General features: G+C 36.6%; 1 protein-coding gene across 1 annotated transcript in view; it reads left to right on the forward strand.

The window, feature by feature from the left end:
- KIFBP (kinesin family binding protein) overlaps window positions 1–10,207 on the forward strand; it is a 28,824-nt gene extending 18,617 nt beyond the window's left edge. Inside the window, exons 6-7 of the mRNA XM_039871979.1 lie at window positions 5,258–5,373; window positions 8,748–10,207. Of these exons, the coding sequence (XP_039727913.1) occupies window positions 5,258–5,373; window positions 8,748–9,623 (992 nt within the window). The 3' untranslated portion in view covers window positions 9,624–10,207. The remainder of the gene's footprint in view (window positions 1–5,257; window positions 5,374–8,747) is intronic.
- The last annotated feature ends 11,598 nt before the right edge of the window (window positions 10,208–21,805 follow it).

Consider the following 21,805-nt stretch of genomic DNA (forward strand, 5'->3'; position numbering starts at 1 on the left):
TAGCTGCCATGATTAATGAGGATCAACTGTATATTGTTTCCTTGTAAGAGAATCTAGGTAGAAAGTTTTACTGTTTAGGATAAAACTTTTTCTGCTGAAATATATGTTCATCTGAAGGAGATAATCCAACCTGTCAGTGACTTACATCAGTGGGGTGCTTCTGTGTTGCTTGGGAGGTGAGTGACTTGCTTTTCTCCTTGTAGAACTAGGCAGCGCTACTCTTGTTCTTGGCATTGGTGTCATTGGTGGCACACCGTTGTTGAAAAAGGAAGACTACGAGACTATGTGGATAAATAGCAATACTGCAGTAAATCTAACATGGTGACTGAAAATGTTATTTCATATTATATAAAGGACTTTTTAAAAATACTAGTGAAAACCAAAATAATTTAAACCATGAAAATTTTTTAAATAAATTTTTCCTTGCAAAAGGGAATTCCTTTCACAGAAGTAACGATATTTTTGTCAAACTGTACATGGGACTCATTACAAAATGATATAATTGGCCCTTCATTAAATCACCTTCATCATTCTGAATGTTATTTTAGGGGATGCTTGCCACTCAGGACTACTTTTAATTCATGAGAAATCCATTTCAATTTAGATTCCACTAAATTGGAATTTTTGACAAATTGGTTAGGGGTTATGCTCACCTTAACCTGTTCAGCACTATTTCTTCATTAACAAAGACCACAGAATAGGGAAGGTGATAAAAGCAAATGTTTAAACAGTTAGAGGAAAGTGCTTTCAATCACCTCATGGGGATCCATTTGTAGACATGAAATATAGAATTTATATTTTAATTAAAGTAAGTATTCTAAAAACCTATATGAATGATCTTTGTATTAGTCCAATTTGATTAATAAGTGTTGAGCACCTACATGTAGCAGATCCTGACCTAAGTTCTTCGTGGGCATCATCTCATTAAATCCTCTTAACATTTTCAGACAATCACTGTTACTATCTTTAGTTTACAGATAGAAAAACTGAAGCAAAGAGAGGTCCAACAACTGCTCAATGTCACACATACAGTGAGGGGCAGGGCTGGCATTCAAACCCAGGCAGGATTGTTCCAAGCCCTTAACTCTACCAAGGCAAACCACTGACCTGACCCTTCCCTACCTCATGCCTCTCCAACCCTCTCTACTGGCTGGAGATGGCTGGGGACTCTGCAGCCTTGGAAATGCTTGGAAATAAGTCTTAGATAAAATTAAGTATTATGTTTGGGAACAAGCCTGAGATCATGATAATAGGCATTGGTTTCTAATAAGGTGATTGAAGTACTTAAGACATGCATTCTTAATAGGGGTGAAAATTATTTTAGAAAGTGAAAAAAAATTAAGTTGTTATAAAGGTCTAAAAAGAAAAGGAAATCTTGTCATCTGCAACAACATGAGTGGACCTTGAGGGCATTATAACCAAGAAGAGAAAGACAAATACTGGATGATCTCACTTATGTGTGGAATCTAAAAAAAATAAAAAAGCTGAACTCCTCTTTAAGAGAATAGTTGATAGTTGCCAGAGGCAGGAGGTGTGTGCAATGCGTGAAAGAGGTCAAAAGGTACAAACTTCCAGTTATAAAATAATTAAGTTATGGGGATGTAATTAATATACAGCATGGTGCTAAGAGAGTAGATCTTAAACATTCTAATCTCAAGAAAAAAGTTTTGTAACTATATATAGTGACATGTTAACCAGACTTATGGTGATCGTTTCACAATATATACAAATATTGAATTACTATGCCGTGCACCTGAAATTAATATTATATGTCAATTATATCTCAATTTAAAAAATGTATTCGAGTCATTAAATAGGTTTTGTAATAAGGTCACAATTTTCTTTATCATTGTGGATCAGAAGAATACAGACGTTATGAAGATTTAGAGGAATGTACATTATCAAATTAAATACAGTTGACCCTTGAACAACAGAAGTTAGAGGTGCTAATCCCCCACACAGTTGAAAATTAGCATATAACTTCTGACTCCCCAAAAACTTTACTAAGAGCTTACTGTTGACGGGAAGACTTACCATAAACAGTTGATTAACACATATTTTATTATATACATATTATATACTATATATTTTTTAAATTTTATTTTATTATTAGTTTCAAGTCTACAGTACACTGGTTAGACATTTATATAAACAATCCCCCTGATTGCTCTTTCTCTCCTCAGGCTCCACACCGAGCCATTACATTGATGCTAACTGTATTCCCCATTCCGTGCTCTGTATCCCCGTGACCATCTATCAACTACTAATTTGTACTATATTCTTAAAGTAAAGTAAAGAAAATATTGAGATCATAAGGAAGAGAAAATGTTTTTACAATATCATATTGTATTTATCAGTACCATAAGTTTACAAAATTGTCAGTACCTACATCGATATTATCTTATTTGATATAAAACACTTACTGTAGATATTATACGTTTTACTAAACCTAGACATAAAAAATGAGAATATGAAAGATTCACATTTATTTACAGATATAATAATTCATGCATTGACGAAGCAGGAATATGATGGCTTTATGATAGCCTAGTCTATACACTAATGAATGAATGATTATAAAATTTTAATAGAATACAGTCGTAGTCATGGTATAGTATTGAAAACGTTGTTACATTTTTTTTGAAAAACCACTTACCTGTGATGACAGAGTGGTAGGCAGTTTCTCCAATTCCGAGAGAGAGAGGCATTTGTATGGTAATATAATTCTTTGAAAGCAAAGTTTATAAAAAAGTAAGAAAATGAAAACATTATTAATTTTATATTAAATATCACTTACCTTATGCCTATGTAAGAATAAGCTATCCACTTGAATATAGGTCTTGCACATGAATTTCTATACAATACTTAGGCAATTACAATCACAAAAACATCTCATACAGTTTTTGCCATACAATTATTAGATTTTCACATGAAGACATGTACAGAACAGTTAACTTCATTAACTATATAACATGATTATTTACTATTCATTAAGTAGAAGAGGATCATCTTAGTTGTCTTCGTGCTGAGTAGGCTGAAGAGGAAGAGGAAGGGTTTGTTTTGCTGTCTCAGCAGTGGAAGAGGTGAAAGCAGAGGTAGAAGACTTCAGGGACAAAGCATCAATGGAACCAATCCAGAAAAAGAGTTCTTGTCCAGGCTTTCTTATTGTACAACAAAAGACAGGCAGCTGGATTTTTCCTTCAAAATTCAGGGGTTAGCAGCTTTATAGATAAGGATACTCCTGATCATAAACCTGACTGCATTTGCACAAAACAGCCTATCCCTTCCTGCCTTAAATTCTAGGGATTTCTTCTCTTCCTAATAAATGTCTTTTGTGACTTTTTTTTTTTTTTTCAGAGTAGAGTACTTTTGTCTACATTAAAAACCTGTTAAGGCAGATATCCTTTCTTAATTATTTTCTTAATGGCATCTGGGATCTTGTCTGCTGCCTCTTGGTTGACAGAAGCTACTCTTTCTGTTATCTTGACATTTTTTAAGCCAAACCTCTTTCTTAAAGTATCAGACAATCCATTGCTGGGATTAAATTCTTCAGCTTTAGATCCTTCACCTTCCTTTTGCTTTAAATTGTCATATGACTTCACTTTTTCTTGAATCATAACAGTCTATAGGTAAGCCTTTCTTATAGCAATCCTGTACCCACACAAAAGCTGCATTTTCAGTATGAATAAAAAGATATTTCTCAAAAAGTGCAAGTTTTTTTGTGCCTGCTGATGTAGCTACAGTGATGGCTTCGTGAATTATTTTTTTTAACAATATTCTTTATGCTGGATTCATTTATCTTGAAATGGTAGGCAACCGCGGCTACAGAACTCAATCTACAGTACATATCAAGCAATTCAGCTTTTTCTTGTAATGTTATACTTTTCTCTGCTTCTCGGGAGTACTTTCAGCATCATTCATGGCATTTCATTTGGATCCCTTGGTATTTGTCAAGGCTTACAGTATTGACTAAACATGATGAAAAATACATGAGAACCATCAGAGCACTTTTTACTGCAGTATGAAATTTATTGGAGAGAGAAACTGTTCAGAGATGACTAGCATTACAGTGTTTTAAATAGATACTTGCAGTACTTAAGCTCACTGCAAGAGCAATAGGCTAAAAAATTATTACGGTATGTACAGTTAATTTCACAGTTATGATTTAATACTGCATCTTTACATTTGTTTATATTTCTCTTGATTGCAAATGGCACCAGGTACAGTCCATGTTTGTGTACATAAATTTTGATACATTTTAACTTTTTGTAATAGATTTGTGTATATTTTATGGTAGTAAATGGTAAACTAATATCTACATATATTTTATGCATTCATGATATACCCTTAATTTTTCTGATATTTCTAGGCTATATGATTTGTCTGTTTTTTCAAATTGTTGAATATCTCCAAAAAGTTTTCCAACATATTTATTGAAAAAAATTCGCCTATATGTGGACCCATGCAGTTCAAACCCATGTTTTTCAAGGGTCAACTGTAGTTTTTTCCTTTTATGAATTGTAGATTGGTTGAAATCTAAGAGGCCCTTGTCCAAAAAAAAAAAAAAAAAAAAAAAAGCCCACTAGTAATATATTTTTTTATTCTTCAAAATAGAAAGCTAAAAAGAAATGACAATGTCCAGTGTTTTCAGAATGCTTTCATTGAGTAGCCTGATACATTGTTGGTTAGAGTATTTGTCGAAAATAACTTGGTGGTATGTAATATTTAACATTTAATATGGTGTAGACTCTGACTCAGTAAGTTTCACTTCTAGGAATCTGTCGTAAGGAAAAATCTAGACAGATTTATGCACAGAGATCTTCCTGTTTAGAGTTGTTTGTAATAAAAGAATTGGAAACAACAAATGCCCAATATTAGAAGGATGGTTTAAGTATGGAACTATGTAATTATATACAATGCTATACTTAAAAAAGATGTTAAAGAGTTGATAATTACATGAGTAAGTGTTAGTAGTGTAAAACAGGAAGAAAAAGCTATATTCAAAACAGAATAAACATTATGACTTTAGTTTTCACCTACAGATAATACATAAGGAAAAACTAGAAAGAAATATGGAAGAATAATAGCTGTGAGTGCCTCTGGGCGGTAGGGACTTGGGATGTGTTTTTCTCCCAGTGCTTCAGTGAGAATTTGTTACTTTTATAATCAAGAAAGAGTAATATAAGAAAGAATGCAGCACACAATGAAAATTATAATCGTGACCGTTAACTTAGACAAATAATGTTTATAATTTTAGCTGCTGAAGCTGAAGGAGATGTGCCAGAGCTTTATCATCAAAGAAAAGGGGAAATAGCAAGATGCTGGATCAAATACTGTTTGACTCTCATGCAGAATGCCCAACTTTCAATGCAGGTAATGCATGCAGTCAAGGTTGCCTTTTCTTTCTTAAATGAGCAGGATGTAAGTAAAAGCTTAAAATGGAGATTATGCTTATTGAGCTCACTGCGTGTTTATTATGCAAGGCGTGCAGAATGCTCTCATAAATATTTCTTACTTTCCCCATCTCTGCCTTTTAAAATCTTACTTATTCAAGGCCTATCTCAAATACCACTTCTTCCTAGAAGACCTTCCTTTGAATAGAATATAAATTCCCTGAAAAGTGGGGTCTATATCATATTCATATTATATCGTCTCCAGGCAAAACAGGTTCTCAATAATTATTAAATGTATAATTTTCACCCCCTACAGATATCTCCCTCCTTTAAACTCCATAGAACCTTCCTAAGTCACTTAAATTCTGCTTTGTAATTTCCCTGTTCATGTTCCTTTACCTCTTTTTAGGCTATAAGCAACTTGAGGGCAGGAAACAATTCTTACTGATCTTTATATACTTTATACAGTATATAAATATATATTTTTGTAAAGGTAAATATATTTGGAAACAGCCCTGCCAGTTTGTAGCTGTATGTTCATGGCAATTTACTTAATCCCTGTGTGCCTCAATTTTCTCACAAGATGGAGGTACAAATAGTATGTACTTAATAGTGTTGTTATGAGAGTTAAATTTTACACACACACACCCCCACGGCTGAGAACAGTGCCTGAGACAGTGCTTCAATAAATGTTAACTATTATCATCATCATCATCATCGATCCATACTGAACCCTAGTTCCTAACCACTAAACAGGAAACTAAATCACTTGGATGCCGTATACTATGTGTAGGTAGATTGTCCTGAAGGAGTTATTTTGCTTTTTTCCCCCTATTTGCATGTATTAAAGTATAATAATTATTACTAGTAAATAATATAGAACCTTGTGAAACTACTAAACAAAATAAAACTGAACAAAGCACAAAACCTCAGAATCATAGGACTTAGAAAGATGAGAACATTATAGAGGTGGAGTTAAATATGAGGCATATTTAGGAAAGAAAGAAAGTAGGGAAAAGAACTAGGGAGTTTTATATCTAGAGAAGTTGGAGCCAGGAAGAGCTGTCAGCTCTCTTCTGCTCAAAGCATCTAAGAACACATGTAAGTAAACAAGCAGCCAGGAAGCAAGTAGATAAACAAGACTGAGAAACTTATGGCCTGCATTTAAAGTAATTGTGTCAAGCAAAGTACACTATGATTTAACTCTTATCCTGCAGTTAGGTGATGTTTTCCAGACTGGGCACTAGAACTTACCATCTGATTACTTTAAACTCAGAAAATTGCCATGCTACTAGATTACTCAGATTTTTCTTAATCTGACCTTTTTCGGTTACTTTAACTTCATCCTTTGATCATCTGTTTATTTATCTGAAAAGCCTTCTTCAGTTCAACTTAAAGACATACACAAATATATTTAGTTAAGTATTTATTTGTGCTAGCTCTATGCTAGTTATTGTATTATGTTGAACAAAAATAGACCTCATTTTTGACTTCATGTAAAAGTGCAACTTTGATAAGTTCCACAGAGAAGAGACACATGATATAAGAAGATGTAATAGGAAGAAGTAACATTCGAAGGAAGCTCCGGGAATGAGTAGGAATTATCTAGGATAGAGAAAAGAGGGAGCACCATTCCATGGAGCTGAAGCAACATGTTTAAAAGTTGTAAGGCATAGAGAGCATGGTATTAGAAGGGATGGAACAAAGGCCTATGAGGCTGGAGCAGAGTGAGAGCATGTGACATAAAGTAGAGTTAGAAAGCGGCTAGAACAAGCAGGGCCTCAAAGGAATGGAAGCCCTAAAGGGTTTTTGGAACAATCGCTTAGGAAGCAGAATGAAGATGAATTGAGGGAAAGCAGGAATAGATGAGGGAGATTAGACAACCACCGGAACAGTCTGGGTGAGATGTGGAGGTTGCTTGATCTAGGATGGTAGCAGGAGAGATGGAAGGAAAAAAAAGAATGGAATCAGAGGTATTTAGAAAGCAAAACATTAAGGTCTTGGTGTTAGATTGGACGTATGGAGTGAAGGGGAGAGGTGAGGGGGCATCTCAAGAATGATTCCCTAAGTTGCTGGCTGTCCACGTCAATGGACTGTCCTTCCCTAAAATAACACTAGAATAGGAACCTGTTTGCTGAAGAAGGATGGGAGTTCCACTGCGGACATGTTGAGGATGAGGTACCTTTGAGTCTTCTGAGAGGAGATGTCATATAGGGAGCTGTAGTTTTGGGTCTGGAGCATGAGAAGAAGTCTAGGCTGTAGCTGTAGACTTGTGAGTCCTCCTTCCATGGATGGCATTTGCAGCCTTGAGTGTGGATGTAGTCACCTGTCCAGAGTGGTACTGTTCAATAGAAATTGAATACCAGCTACGTATGTAATTTAAAATGTTCTATGGTTATATTATAAAAAGAAAAAAGCAGGTGAAATTCATTTTATTTATGTATATTTTAACCCAGAATATAAAAAAAATTGTCATTTTTCCATGTCATCAACATTAAAAAACTAAGAGATATTTTTAAATTCTTAATTTTTATATGAATAATTTCTTGGAGTAAACAAAAATTTCTTGGGAATTGGGTGTGCATTACTTTACACAGCCCACATCGCAGTTGGACTTGCCACATTTCAAGTGCTGGGTAGCCATCCACACATGGCTCTTGTTTTGAGCAGTGTAGGTCTAGAGAGACAAAATCAAGAGAAAAGAAGAAGAGGCCTTGGAGCTGAGCATTTGGGGATCTGATCATTTTATTGGCCAACAAGAAGAGAATGAGCTTACTCTATTTTAGCCGTCTTAGCTTTTTTTTTTGCCCCAGGAGGTAGGGGAGATAACTTTAACTATGAAGGTAGATTTATTGAACTCCGTCTTCACATTACTGTCTTTAAAAGACCTAGAGCATTTCTCTGTAATACATTTCATTAAGTAACTTAACATGAGCATCATATTGTTCATCTCAATGGCATGTCTGTGAAACATTTTTAGGATTTAGATTCCAGTTTTACTCTAATGTTAAAATACTACCAATAATGTATTATGTGTATGTTTCACAACTCTTAAAGTTCTTTCATATGTATTTATCTTATCTGATGGAGTAACTATGAATGAGTTTTAGTTCCTCAAAGAGGAATAAATAAAATATGTAAGTGGTTTATCTATTTAAGTACTTTCTAATTTCTTATATTTGTAACATCATTGGAAGAAAGAAGTTTTAAAAGATGTTTAAGATTATAATACCTCCCTAAACCAGGCTAGGAAGTAAGAATGTTTTCTTTTTTTTACTCTTCAGTTTTCTTTAATATTATTTGACAGCAGGAGATTAATGTCCTTCTTAACCGTAATTTATTTTTTTCTTTCAGGACAACATAGGGGAGCTTGATCTTGATAAACAGTCTGAACTTAGAGCTTTAAGGAAAAAAGAACTAGATGAGGAAGAAAGTGTTAGGAAAAAAGCTGTGCAGTTTGGAACCGGTGAACTCTGTGATGCCATCTCTGCAGTGGAAGAGAAAGTGAGCTATTTGAGACCTTTAGATTTTGATGAAGCCAGAGAACTTTTCTTATTGGGTCAGCACTATGTCTTTGAGGCAAAAGAATTCTTTCAGATTGACGGTTATGTCACTGACCATATTGAAGTTGTCCAAGACCACAGTGCTCTGTTTAAGGTGCTTGCATTCTTTGAAACTGACATGGAGAGACGGTGCAAGATGCATAAACGTAGAATAGCCATGCTAGAGCCCCTAATTGTGGACCTGAATCCACAGTATTATCTGTTGGTCAACAGACAGATTCAGTTTGAAATTGCACATGCTTACTATGATATGATGGATTTAAAGGTTGCCATTGCTGACAAGCTGAGGGATCCTGATTCACACATCGTAAAAAAAATAAATAATCTTAATAAATCAGCATTGAAGTACTATCAACTCTTCCTAGACTCCCTGAGAGACCCAAATAAAGTATTTCCTGAGCATATAGGGGAAGATGTTCTTCGCCCTGCCATGTTAGCTAAGTTTCGAGTTGCCCGTCTCTATGGCAAAATTATCACTTCAGATCCCAAGAAAGAGCTAGAAAATTTGGCAACATCATTGGAACATTACAAATTTATTGTCGATTACTGTGAAAAGCACCCCGAGGCTGCTCAGGAAATAGAAGTTGAGCTAGAACTTAGTAAAGAGATGGTGAGTCTTCTTCCAACAAAAATGGAGAGATTCAGAACCAAGATGGCCCTGGCTTAAAAAACCTTTTTTTCCTAATGAAAACAAAATGTGCAATATTAAAGAGGTTTATTTCCCTTAGTCACACTGGCCCAATTCCATTGTGATATTTACTTTTATAGCCAGATGAGTACAGTTTGAACTTGAGATACAGTCAGACCAATTAAGTCTTTACTAGGACCTTAATCAACATAAAGATATAATAATTTATACTTAATTATGTAAATTGCCTTGTTAAAGTGATGTGATTGGTATGTTAGATTGCTTGTTTCCTGTTTAGATATGAACCTTTCCCGCCTCAGTTTCTAAAGGTAGGTTCTTTCCTGTCTAATACTTGGATTCTTTAATAGGAAAAATGCCAGGTAATACCTGGTAGACAAGCCTGTTATGTTAAAATAAAAAGTAACTTGCTATAGTCATTCTTCCCCAAATATTTACTTTCCTAAATTCCCCCTAATTTTTTCCTTTTTGAAAATATTAAAAAACTAAATTATGTTGTTGTAAAGTATTGTAAAGTAGTTTGTCTCATTTATAAGGGAAAAAAGCCTTGTTGGAAATATAATAAATTGACTTGTTTCACTAATAAAAGCTTCCCGTTACTCTTCTGTTTTCTTGTAAGAATTGATTTTTGATACTTCAAAGGTATTTCCTTATTTGAAGCTGGAGAGGAATATTTCTTTGGTAACATTGCACAGATAAAAGACAATTAGAATCTTATTGGCTGCAGTTTCTCATCAGAGGATTGTAGCATATTTATAAACCTTTAAGCACTGTTGAAAAAGGATTCGTATATCATAATAATGTTAACATATGTCATTTTAAGAAATGCAGAATTGAAATGCAGTCCCTTTCCAGTGCAAAAATCAAGATCAGTTGTAGAATTTGATAGAGAACAGCTCTGTATGTTGGCTTGCCAGTTAATTTGCTTCGGGAAGTTTAGGACTAGGTCAACTCTAAGATTCTGTAACATTTACATACGTGTGATAAATACCTTTTCCTTTGAGATCAGTCTGCTGGGAAAAAAAAAAATCTTTTAACAGCAATGTGTAATTCACTCAATATTTAGTATTTATTAAATGTCTACAATGGGTCAGGCACTGCTGTTCTCACTTTTCTAAGCATTGAGGATACAATGATAAATAAGATAAACTAGATCCTGCTCTCATGGAACAAGTAAACAAATGAGCAAGATGATTTCAGCCTATGAGTGCCATTTAGAAATGAGCCAGCGTGATACGGTAAACATTTATGGGAAGGGGTGCTTCTTTAGCTATAGTGATCTGGAAAGGCCTCTGAAAAGGTGGGAGGCGACACTGAGCTGAGAACTAAATGGGAAAAAAAATGGCAGCACAGTTAACGTTTTTGGTAGATTATTCCAGAGAATGCTAGGCCCTCAAGCTAGAATAAGCTTTGGAAGGAGTTTGGCATTTAGAAGATAGTAAAAGCCAGTGTGGGTGGTACTGATGTGGGTGGTGAATAGAATGGAGTGGGGCAGGGATAGGGAGTCCAGATGGAGAGGGCCTTGTAGATGAGGGAGAGGAATTTGGATTTATCCTAGGTACAGTGGGAAACTTTGTATAATTTTTTAAAGAGTGGCATGATCTGATATGCATTTTTAGGAAACCTCTTTGGCTCCTACAGGAATAGATTGTAGAGAAAGGGGGAGGCAAAGAGGAGAATGAGGTTCTTGGGGATAGTGCTATAGCTCTGCATCTCAACTACTCTCATTTCAACTCTCTTGAGAACTGATTCTAGAATACATCTCCATTATAAGCCTTTTCTGATATAGCCGTTTTGCTACCAACTTTATTCAACTTCACGACTTCATTTATGTAATCATTCATTCGCTTAACATAAACTTACTGAGCTCTTTGTGTGTGCTAGTCACTGTGCTAAGCTCTAAGAATATGATCTATAAGTCACAGCCGCTAAAATCTTGATAACTTTTCTTCTTCCCAACTGTGCTATTTAACTTGAGTTCAAAAGATAAAATTCAAGTATAACAGGCACTGGTCTTAAAACCAGTCTTTATCCCAATAGCCATCAACATATTCTATTTGTCATTTGCTGTTTGTAGTGGCTTTTCATATTTTCAAACTTTGTCTTTAGTTATCGGAAAATATTACTGGCTGCTTTGCAATCCTGCAGTCTATTCACATAACCTATTCCACTAACTGCTTTCCCTGAGCATGGCTTTCCAAAGACAGCTCCCACTGAAACTTTGTTGCTTCTCTGGATTTTTCAATAGTCCTCAAACTTTTTGGTCTCAAAGCCCCTTTGCACTTAAAATTGAGGATGCCAAAGGGCTTTTGTTTATGTAGGTTATATCTTTCTATGCTTACCCTATTTAAAATTCAAATTAAAGTTTTAACGATTTGTTAAAATTACAATAATAAACCCATTAGAGTTAAATATCTCTTATGAAAAATGTTCCTAAAAAACCGGGATGTTTATATTTGTACAAATATCTTTAATGCCTGGCTTAGTAGGAAACAGGTTGATTCTCATAACTGGTATGATAAAACATGTCACGTAGCCTCTGGAAAACACCGCTGCTACATTTGTGAGAGAGTGAAAAAGGTAATGTTTTCTTATGAAAATAGTTTCATGAGATCACCTGCCCCACTCAGAGGTTCCCTGGACTCCACTTTGAGAACCACTGCCCTAGCCTATTCTGTGTTGGGTATAGTGCAGAGTGGATGATGTTGAGGGTTGGTTTGGGAAACAATAAATCAGCAGTGGTTGGTCTAGGTGTCACATCCAAAGGAAAAATTGAGTCCCTCTATTATTTAGTTCACGTTGGTTTTGGTTGAGTTTGGAGTCGTGGCAATATCTTATTAATCTTTATTTTATCACAGAATATATTGGATTTCTTGACAGTACTGAGTTCTTTTAATACTATTTTATCTGCTTGAACTCTGCCAAAGCTGTTTCATTGTTTGTTTTTTTTTCATCCCTATTACTATAGAGTCACTAAAGGGTAGTAGAGGCTATCCCTTACACGGTCATCATTTTGGGCTAATTTTGCAAAATCTTACATGAAACATGTATGCCCAGAACCCTTAGAGGTGTTGGCGTATGACAGAATTTGGGCTAGAGGTAATGACCTGTCAGCCATAGATTTATTTCAAATAACCTTTTGGTCCTCTTTTTCTTCACCCCAAAACTAATTATTAGAATAAAGACTACCTACCGAGCTAATAAAAACATGATTTTTGACACAAAAGCCCTTTGTAATTTTCTTTTGAATCTTGCTAGATTTAGACAATAGGTTAAAGACATCATTCATTCACTTATTCAGTAAGTATGTGTTGAATGCTTACTTATCAGAAGACTGTATAATACCTGTCAATCCTGAGCAGTTGTCTGAGAAAAACATTTAAATTTGTATATGAATATTAGGGTCTTGCGACTATGTAGGCTATCTTTTAGGGAAAATCCTAGTTACTCATAACAGGTTTGTATAAATGCTATTCTCATCCTTTTGCGGTTATTCTTGGGGGATCATACTGGTTGAAGAAGAGACTTTTCCCTTGCAATCCCTTGGGGAAAGTTATTGCAATTGCCTGTGACTCAGTGGAGTTTTCTGAGTCATCTACATCTTATTCATCTCTGCTTTTCAGATCTGTTTGAGCCAATGCTGTCAGCTTCTCCTTGAATCATGTGAGAGGAAGGGCTTGATAAGATGTATTTTCCTTTATATATTTTTGTTTGTGATTACAAAATAAACGTCTTCATTTCAAATGCTATTTGCTTTGACTAATTACATTTCTTCTTATACTGGGAGGTTGGCCAACGTTCTATAAATGGCCAGATAGTAAATATTTTAGACTTTTTAGGTCATACAGTCTATTGCAGCTATTCAATGTTGCTGTGAAAGCCGTGATAGGCAATACGTAAATGAATGAATATGGCTGTGTTGTAATAAAACTTTACTCATGAAAACAGATGGTGGGCCAGATTTGGCCTGTCGACATAGTTTTGCCAACTCTTACTGGTTTACTTTTAGAGTTTCTTTATACCTTATATATAAAATACTTAGAAAAGCTGATGTTATTGAGCACTATCTAATCTATTCCACGCCCTCTGCTAAGCATTTTATATGCATTATTTCATGTAATTGTCTAAAAAAACTTTATGACATGAATACTATCAGAGTGTGAAACTGAGTCTTTGCAAGAGCTTCAGTGGCTTGTCCAAGGTCACATATAAATATCTTTTACAAAGTTAACAAGCTGCTGGTTCTATCAATTTTAGTTTGAGTGGACTGTAAGAAGGGACAATTAGACCTAAAGAGAGAACTCAAGTAAAATTGCTGACAAGCCATTAAGCCAGGCAGAAGCTATAATGAGAAGATTAACCTAAAGTCATATATTGTCCGAATCATAATTATAGCTATAGCTATATATATATATACATAGATTATTTAAAAATTATCCATTTTGTAGCCAAGTAGCTGTTGCAGTATTTCCAAACTTTTCATAGTTATCTATATTGCATGTGTGTGTGATTATCACAATAAGTTACTAACCATAAAAAAGAAAACTCAAAGACATTAGGGCAATAACTTAAATTGCTCGGTGTATACAGATGCATTCACATCGTAAGTGGCAGTACACAAATGGTGTACTTTTAGTCATTTTGCACTCTAGAAAGATGTAATCTTTTGGTGGAAAAAAAAATCAGTTAGGGACCATAATAGCCATTCAAATTGTTTTTATCATATATTCTTATTGGACTTTGTATAAAACCTAGAATGGGAAAAAAATTCAAGAAAGCAACCAGGAACTATGCTTCAAGGAAAAATCCCAGAGAAAATACAGCTCACATAAAATTGCACCCATGTAACCCATCTGATCCATATCATCCAACCAGACTCTAAGCCAGTAGCTTCATAGGAAGGTCATGACCTAACGTTAATTTTTATCTACAGGAAGTGACAAGAAGGCCTTATACATTCTGTATATGAAAATAGGGTTCAAAAATAAAGTTAAGAAAAACAAACCAGAGAACCTACTGGTTGATAATGAGCTTCTGAATCCGTCATGACCTGTGGCAGCCACATACCAATTCTGTCAGTACAGAGCCCTTCTCCCTGACTCCCTTCTGAATTATCTCACACTCTTTCTCCACTGGTTATCTTAATCACTTTGCCTTTCCTGTTACCGCCCTAAGTCAGGTTATGTTATCAGGAGACTGACTCATTACCCTCTGAAGTCATCTGTAATCTTGTTTGGATGCTTTTTAGGCTTTTAATTTTTCCCCAAGCGCACCAATAGTATAATCCTGTTAAGAAATTTAAAAATTGAAAACAATCTTCAATCTGTTCTACTGATTATGCAAAACTGTAAGATGGCTTTAAGAAATCGTCCTTTTACAACATTCCACTTACAAATAAGGAGAGGTCCCTCTCACTCTGCCCTGGCAGGAGACCACCCTCTGTCTGTGGAGTGTTACCACTTTTCTAATAAACTTTCCTTTTGACTCTAAAAAGATAATAATGAGAAACGATTCCCAAGCTCCTCTGGAAGAATAAGTTTCACTCACTGAGGATGTGCCAGAGTGTTCCAAGTTGTAACCTAATTCCATGGGTCTGCTTTTACCATAAATTGTTAAAAAAAAAAAAAAAAGAATATTATCATGTGAATTCAATAGAGCACGTATACCAAATATAGAGGTATGTTTGGAATGATCTGACTTGACGTGCTTACACATTAGAAATGAAAGTCAGAGATTCTGAGTTTCCTTGGGGCACTTAGAGAACTAGGCAAACACCCTCCAAGAAGAGCTGATAATGAAGTATGAAGCTTGGGTGATCACTGTTCAGCTGAGATGGTACTATGCTGCCGGAGACAGAGAAAACAAATAGGTTTCAAATATGAGCTCCAAATAGTATTGGTTGCTAATTAAGCTACTTCTCACATGGGCGACTGCGTTGTTCAGGGGTCAGCAGCAGGAATTTGTTCATATAATTATTTAATGATCGTTAATGACTATTGACGAATTGGATAGTTATGCTTAAGGTCATATTTTCAATAATAGGTTGTAGGGCATTGTTTCCTAGAGTCAAGTCCCAGGAGCAAGTGCATTAGGATCGTGTAAAGGTTCTTATTAAAATGCAGATTCTCAGGATCTAGCCCAGAACTAATTAAAAACTCTGAGATTGAGGTCCAGGAATCTACATTTTAGTAAAACTCCATGTGATTCTTATGTACATTAAGTGCAAGAATCTCTTTTCTTAGAATTAAGAGAAGGAAGCTAGAGCTAGAGGTGTTTTGGAGCAGCTGTTATGGGGAGGAGCATCCTGAACCAGAAAGTCATTTGGTGCCTTTGGACCCCAAGGAAAGTTTGCCCTAGGGACAGAGGGATAAACAACATTCCCAGTGGCTTTAGGTAGCCAAGGAGCTGCAACTCTCCTCGTTCTCTAAGCACTTCCTCCTATACTAGAATTCTGCTGGGGACATGCCAGTGCTGAGCGGAGACTGCTAACCACAGCACTAGGTCTCTCTGCGCCCAAGGGAAAGCGTCCTAGATGAAAGCTGGGGACTCCCTAATGACCCCCAAAGAATATTCTAGCATGCCTCAGGGAGGCAAGGAAAAGGAAAGAGGTTGTTCCAGAAGGAATGCAGACTGCAATTCTTAGATTTGAATAAAAATATCCAAATGGTTGTCCCAGTGGCGTGACATTAACTCCTCTGCATATCGAGCCAGGACCACCTCTCAGGAACCTGATAAGTTTGGGATGGAACAAATTCTCACACTTAAGAAAGGCTGTGTTCTGGTGATATCTGGTTGAAATGAGAATTGAGTACCTGCTTATGGTGATGCAAGTTTTTCTCCTGTAGTAGACAGCATCTCTTCCCTAGGGAAATCTCCGAGCTACAGAATGGAGATGTATGTTTGTAACTTGAATCCACCATTAATACTGTCTTCTTTGGAGGGGATGAGAGTCACCTGCCAGGTGGATGAGAGCTTAGAACTCTGAGAAAAATGCAATCCTGCTCTCATATTTCTGTAGCCAGGAAGCCCAAGACACCAATATATGCAGCACATACAGTGCATAAAGTCAAACATACCAATATATGTGCATACAGCATATGGCAGACTTAGCCATTGACTGGGAGTCCAGGGACCTCCATGCTGCTAAGTCCAATGGAAACTTCAGTCCTCATCATTCCTGACCTCTTGATGGTATGGCATTTGACAGACTGACACTCTTTCCTTGAAATGTTTCTTTCCTCATCCTTCCATAATACTGCACTTTCCCACACTTCTACCTTGCCAGCCCTTTGTGTTTCCTTTAAGGATTTTTAAAATCTATCACTTTATGATGATCCTTAGCATTCTGACCTAGGTTCTTATTCTCTCCAGGCTCCCCAGGGTGATGTCATCCATTCTTAAGATATTGGTTACCATTGATATGTTGTTCTTAATCTTTTTAGTTCACTATTCCAAATTAGCATATGTCGAATATTACTTAAACTCACTCACACACTTGCATCGATTTTTTAAAAGTTATTTTAAATAATATTTTTAGATCAATTAAGAAGTACCCTTAATTTTAAAAGTTATTTTAAATAATATTTTTAGATCAATTAAGAAGTACCCTTAATTTTAAAAAGATTCAAGGAGTTTAAAATGAAAAGTAGCAGTCCCTAGTGCTATCCTTCCTTACATACTCCCCACCCCCCACCCCCCAAGCCACTCCCAGGAGGAAACCTGTTTAACTGTCTTTTGGTGGTTACCTGGATATATGGTAATAGCATGTTCATATCACTATTTCTTAAGTTGTCAACTTAAAACTATCTATTGACTTCTTTCAATGATAGTAAAGGATTTAGCTCACGACACCCTACCTCCCCTCTTCACCTCTTTCAATTTATCTTCAGTATTAATGGTTTGAGGTTAAACTATATATGTATTAACTATAATATGTAATGAATATAGATACATATGCAAATGATACATAAATATGTATGTGTAAATATGTATATACATGTGTATTTTTCCATTTCTTGCCCATCTACTAAGATTAGAATATTATTTCCCTTTTAACTTTCATTTCCTCATCAACCTCACAAATCATCTATCTTTTCCTTTATACATTGGCGGTGTTGATAAATTATGTTTTATTATGTATACATTTTACTGCCATAAACAATTTTCTTTGTAGGAAGATTCTAAAAGTTAATAAATTGTATTTACATAACCATAACTATGTAAAATCACTATTGCAGAATTAAGTAAAATATACTATGATTATATTCCTTTCTTGCACTGATTTATGTCCTTCTTGGAATTACTAACTGCCTTATTTTCCCCCTCAGTATTTGCCCTTATCATATTCTGGCTGTCAAACTCACCATATCATCTATTCATTTTTTCCCCCCTCCAAAGACATCCCTCCAAGAGCCTTTCTTCCTGCCCCAATCTGCATTGATTGATCTCTAGATCTGATGTTCAACTGTCATCCTTGGACTTCCCTTCATTGTTCTCCCGGCGGGGAGCCACTCTTCTCTGGATCCTGTATCTTCTGTTTTCTTGGTTTATTAAAATTTAATTTAAAAACTAACATATACTTATTATAACAAGTACTAGAGATATATAAAAATTTCCCCTCATCCTCCCCCAGCCTTGCCACGTCTGAGGGAACCTAAGTCAACAGGCTGCCCTTCTACACATTCATCTATGCTCAAATACATGTATTCAAGCATATGAACACATACACGGCTCCCTTCTGTTTTGTTTTTTCACAAAAAGGAAATCATTACACATCTTAACTCTAACTTGCTACGCTCAGCTTAATATGTATCATCAGCCTTTCTCCAGCTCATTCAGATTAATATAACTTTTTAAATAAGCTGCTTCTGATTCCACAACATGGCTATACCACTTTTGTTCACCTATTTCCTATGATGGTCAGGTTATTTTTAGTTTTCATGTCACTACAAACCAATAAACATGCCTGTGAATGAATCCTTACATATTGATATATACTGATGCTTTTATTTTTGCAGGATAAGTTTTTTAAAACTCGAATTAGTAGATCAAAGGACATGCATGTATTATTTTAACTTTCTATGGGAGTATAACATACATACCAAAAAGAGCATGCATCATAAATGTACAGTTTAATGAGCTTTCACAAACAGAACACATAAGTGTGACCAACACTCAGATTAAGAAACAATATCGCCAGCACCTGAAGAGCCTGCCTTATACTCTCTTTAGGTCAATACTCCTCTCCCAAGGGTACCCACCCCAATCTGACTTCTAACGACGTGCATAATTCTCATCATAAGATTGCCACTTTATTCTCCCCAAGAGTAGTAGCAATTCACATTCCCACAAATAATGCACAAATGTATCAGTTTCCCCACATCTCTCTTACATTGTCACTTTTTACAACTTTCTGCTTCTCTGGGGGTGAAAATGGTATTCATTGTTATTTTAACTTGCATTTTTCTGAGTAACCAGTGAGGTTGGGCCTGAGGGCACAAACTCCTTAATTTACAGATGAGAAAACCAAGGCTCAGAAGAGCACTGATCTCGCCTAAGTCGCTTTAAAGTTTGCTTCATTTCTGTGGTTAGCAGTGTTTTAGGGCTCAGCAAGGAATCATAGGTTACTCTTCAATGTGTAAAGTTCCCTAAGCATCTCTCATTTAAGCTCTAAAGGAAAGTAGTGAAAGAAGGATACACATATACCTCATTTCATTCTGCTGGGCCTGGGAGACAAACCTTGTTCTGCTCGTATAAACCTCTGCGATTTTATAGACTTGGGTCAAAGACTGGTTTGGGGGCATCGAGGGAAGGGAGCCATACTGAATGCAGGCAGGGATGGCTGGCTGTGGAGACAGTATAAGTAATCCAACCTGGTTGAGGAAACAAGCAACCATGCATGCAGCGAATCTCTAGTGAGAGCCTGACGGCGGCAGAGAAAAGTGGAAAGATCTGTGGACTGAAAACCAAGAGGCTTTGGGGCATTGCTTGCTCTCTCAGAACCTGTTTTCTCCTCTCTAAGAAGAAGGGCTTGGAAGGTGCTGAGATACACAGCCTGGGAAGGAGGCAGGTCCTTGACGATCTGCGGTCCAAAGCCAGTCAAGACAAACAATTATTCTCACACCTGAAACTGTAACAGCAGGCAGGAGTGGTCCACACCCAAACGAGTATGTGTGTAGAGGCTGAGGATGAAAGTTACATAGGAGAAGTGGGACTAGAGCCAAGAGCCCCGAAGGGACCAGTGGAGTTACAACAGGCAGAAGGAAGAACATGGTGTAATCTGCGGGGGAAGAGATGGAAAGGAGGGTTGGATCAGTTTTAACACCAAAGGCCCAGAGAAGAAAATGAGAATAACTGTGACTAAAGAAGATACTGAAAGAAGGATTTATGGAGACATGAGGCTGGAAAGATAGGCCGAGGCCAGACAGATTGGCCCATGAAGTACCTGAGTGTGAGATTATCCTGTGGCTGTGTTAAAACAGGGCCGTGTTAGGAGACAACTGGTTAAATAGTTTTCTAAACTAAACTGTAACAAATTATTACACATATGGTGGCTGCTGTAACAAATCGCCCAAAAGTTGGTGGCTTAAAATGACACAAATTTATTATCCCACAGTTCTGCACGTTAGAAGTCTGACATGAGTCTCACTGGGCTAAAACTAAGGTTTTGGCAAAGCTGCATTCCCTTCTGAAGACTAGAGGAGAATCTGCTTTCTTACCTTTTCTAGTATCTAGAAGCTTTCTGCATTCCTTGGCTCGTAGCCCCTTACTCCATCTTAAAAGCCAGCAAATGTGATCTGTATCCTTCTCACATCACTCTGACCTTTTCTTCTGCCTCTCACTTCCATTTTTAAGGACTCCTGGGATTACATTGGTCCCACGTGGGTAATCCAGGATACTCCTATTTTAAAATTATTTGATTAGCAGTATTAATTCCATCTGCATCCTTAATTCCCTTTGCCATGTCAGGTAACATGGTCCCAGGTTCCAGGGATTAGGATGATTAGGACATGGCCATCTTTGGGGGAGGGAGGGGGTGAATCAGTATTCTGCCTACCATTCTGTGTTAGTTGGGACTCTTCACAAGAAATACAATAGAAGCAAATATACCTGCTTAAATAATTGAGGCCTCACTACCTTTCTCTCTTCATCTCTGGATCTGCTTTCCTCTCTGTTGATTCTCAGGCAGTTTCCTAGGCTTACATCCTAGCAGCTTGGCAACATAAAGGAGTCTCCTCTCCCAGTGGTTTCGACATAACCTGGGATGATAAGTATCACCCTAATTGACCCAGCTTTTGTCCAGGGCTGTCCCTGGACCAAATGCTGTGGCCTGGGAGACAACTTTCATTGGCCAGGCATGAGTTTTATATGCACCCCTGGAACCGAAATAGGGGAAGTTCCACCAAACAGAATGGAGTTGGGGATGGATGGTTTCTTAGAGGAAAACCGGCAGACCGCTACCCCCCAAAAAACAATGGTGGTGACAATTGCACAACCATGTAGATGCATGTAATACCACAAAACCGTACACTTAAAGATGATTAAAATGGTAAGTTTTATGTGATGTGTATTTTACCACATAATCAAATAAAGAGTCAACCCTTGGGCTTTTGCTAGACCTGTTAGAAAAGAGGATCTATCTTTCCATGGAGATTACTAGAGTGGTCTGAGCCTATGTTGGAGCTGCTGGGGCCATCATGTCACCATGTAGGGAAGAGAATATGCCATCATGTCACCATGTAGGGAAGAGAATATGCCTGAGAGCAGAAATGACATGAGGAAAACAGAGCCCAAAGATACAGACAGATTCCTGATGATGATCATGACACATGAACCCAGGCCTGCCAGAGAGCCTGACCCACTCAATAAATTCCCTCTTATGGTTAGATCAATTTAGTTGAGTTTCTGTCATTGGCAATTAAAAGAGTACAGCTTAAAAAAAAAAAAAGTAAAAAGTAAAAAGAAGGACTCCTCGAGCCATGCCCGAGGAGGAAGATATCACCAATCTATTCAAAATACCATTGCATCTAAGCTTATCAGTCCACACTGTCCTGTCTGTATGAAAAGATGTGGTACTGTTATGCACATGAAGCTCAGATAGAGTGAAGCAAACTCCATGTAAGACGATTCAATTTAACAGAAAATGTGATTTGGGAATTATTTTCTTAAAATAGTGGTTCTCAGAATGTGGTCCCTGGATCATC

Source organism: Pteropus medius, unplaced genomic scaffold, assembly GCF_902729225.1.
Source record: "Pteropus medius unplaced genomic scaffold, Ma_sr-lr_union100, whole genome shotgun sequence".
Lineage (NCBI taxonomy): Eukaryota > Metazoa > Chordata > Mammalia > Chiroptera > Pteropodidae > Pteropus > Pteropus medius.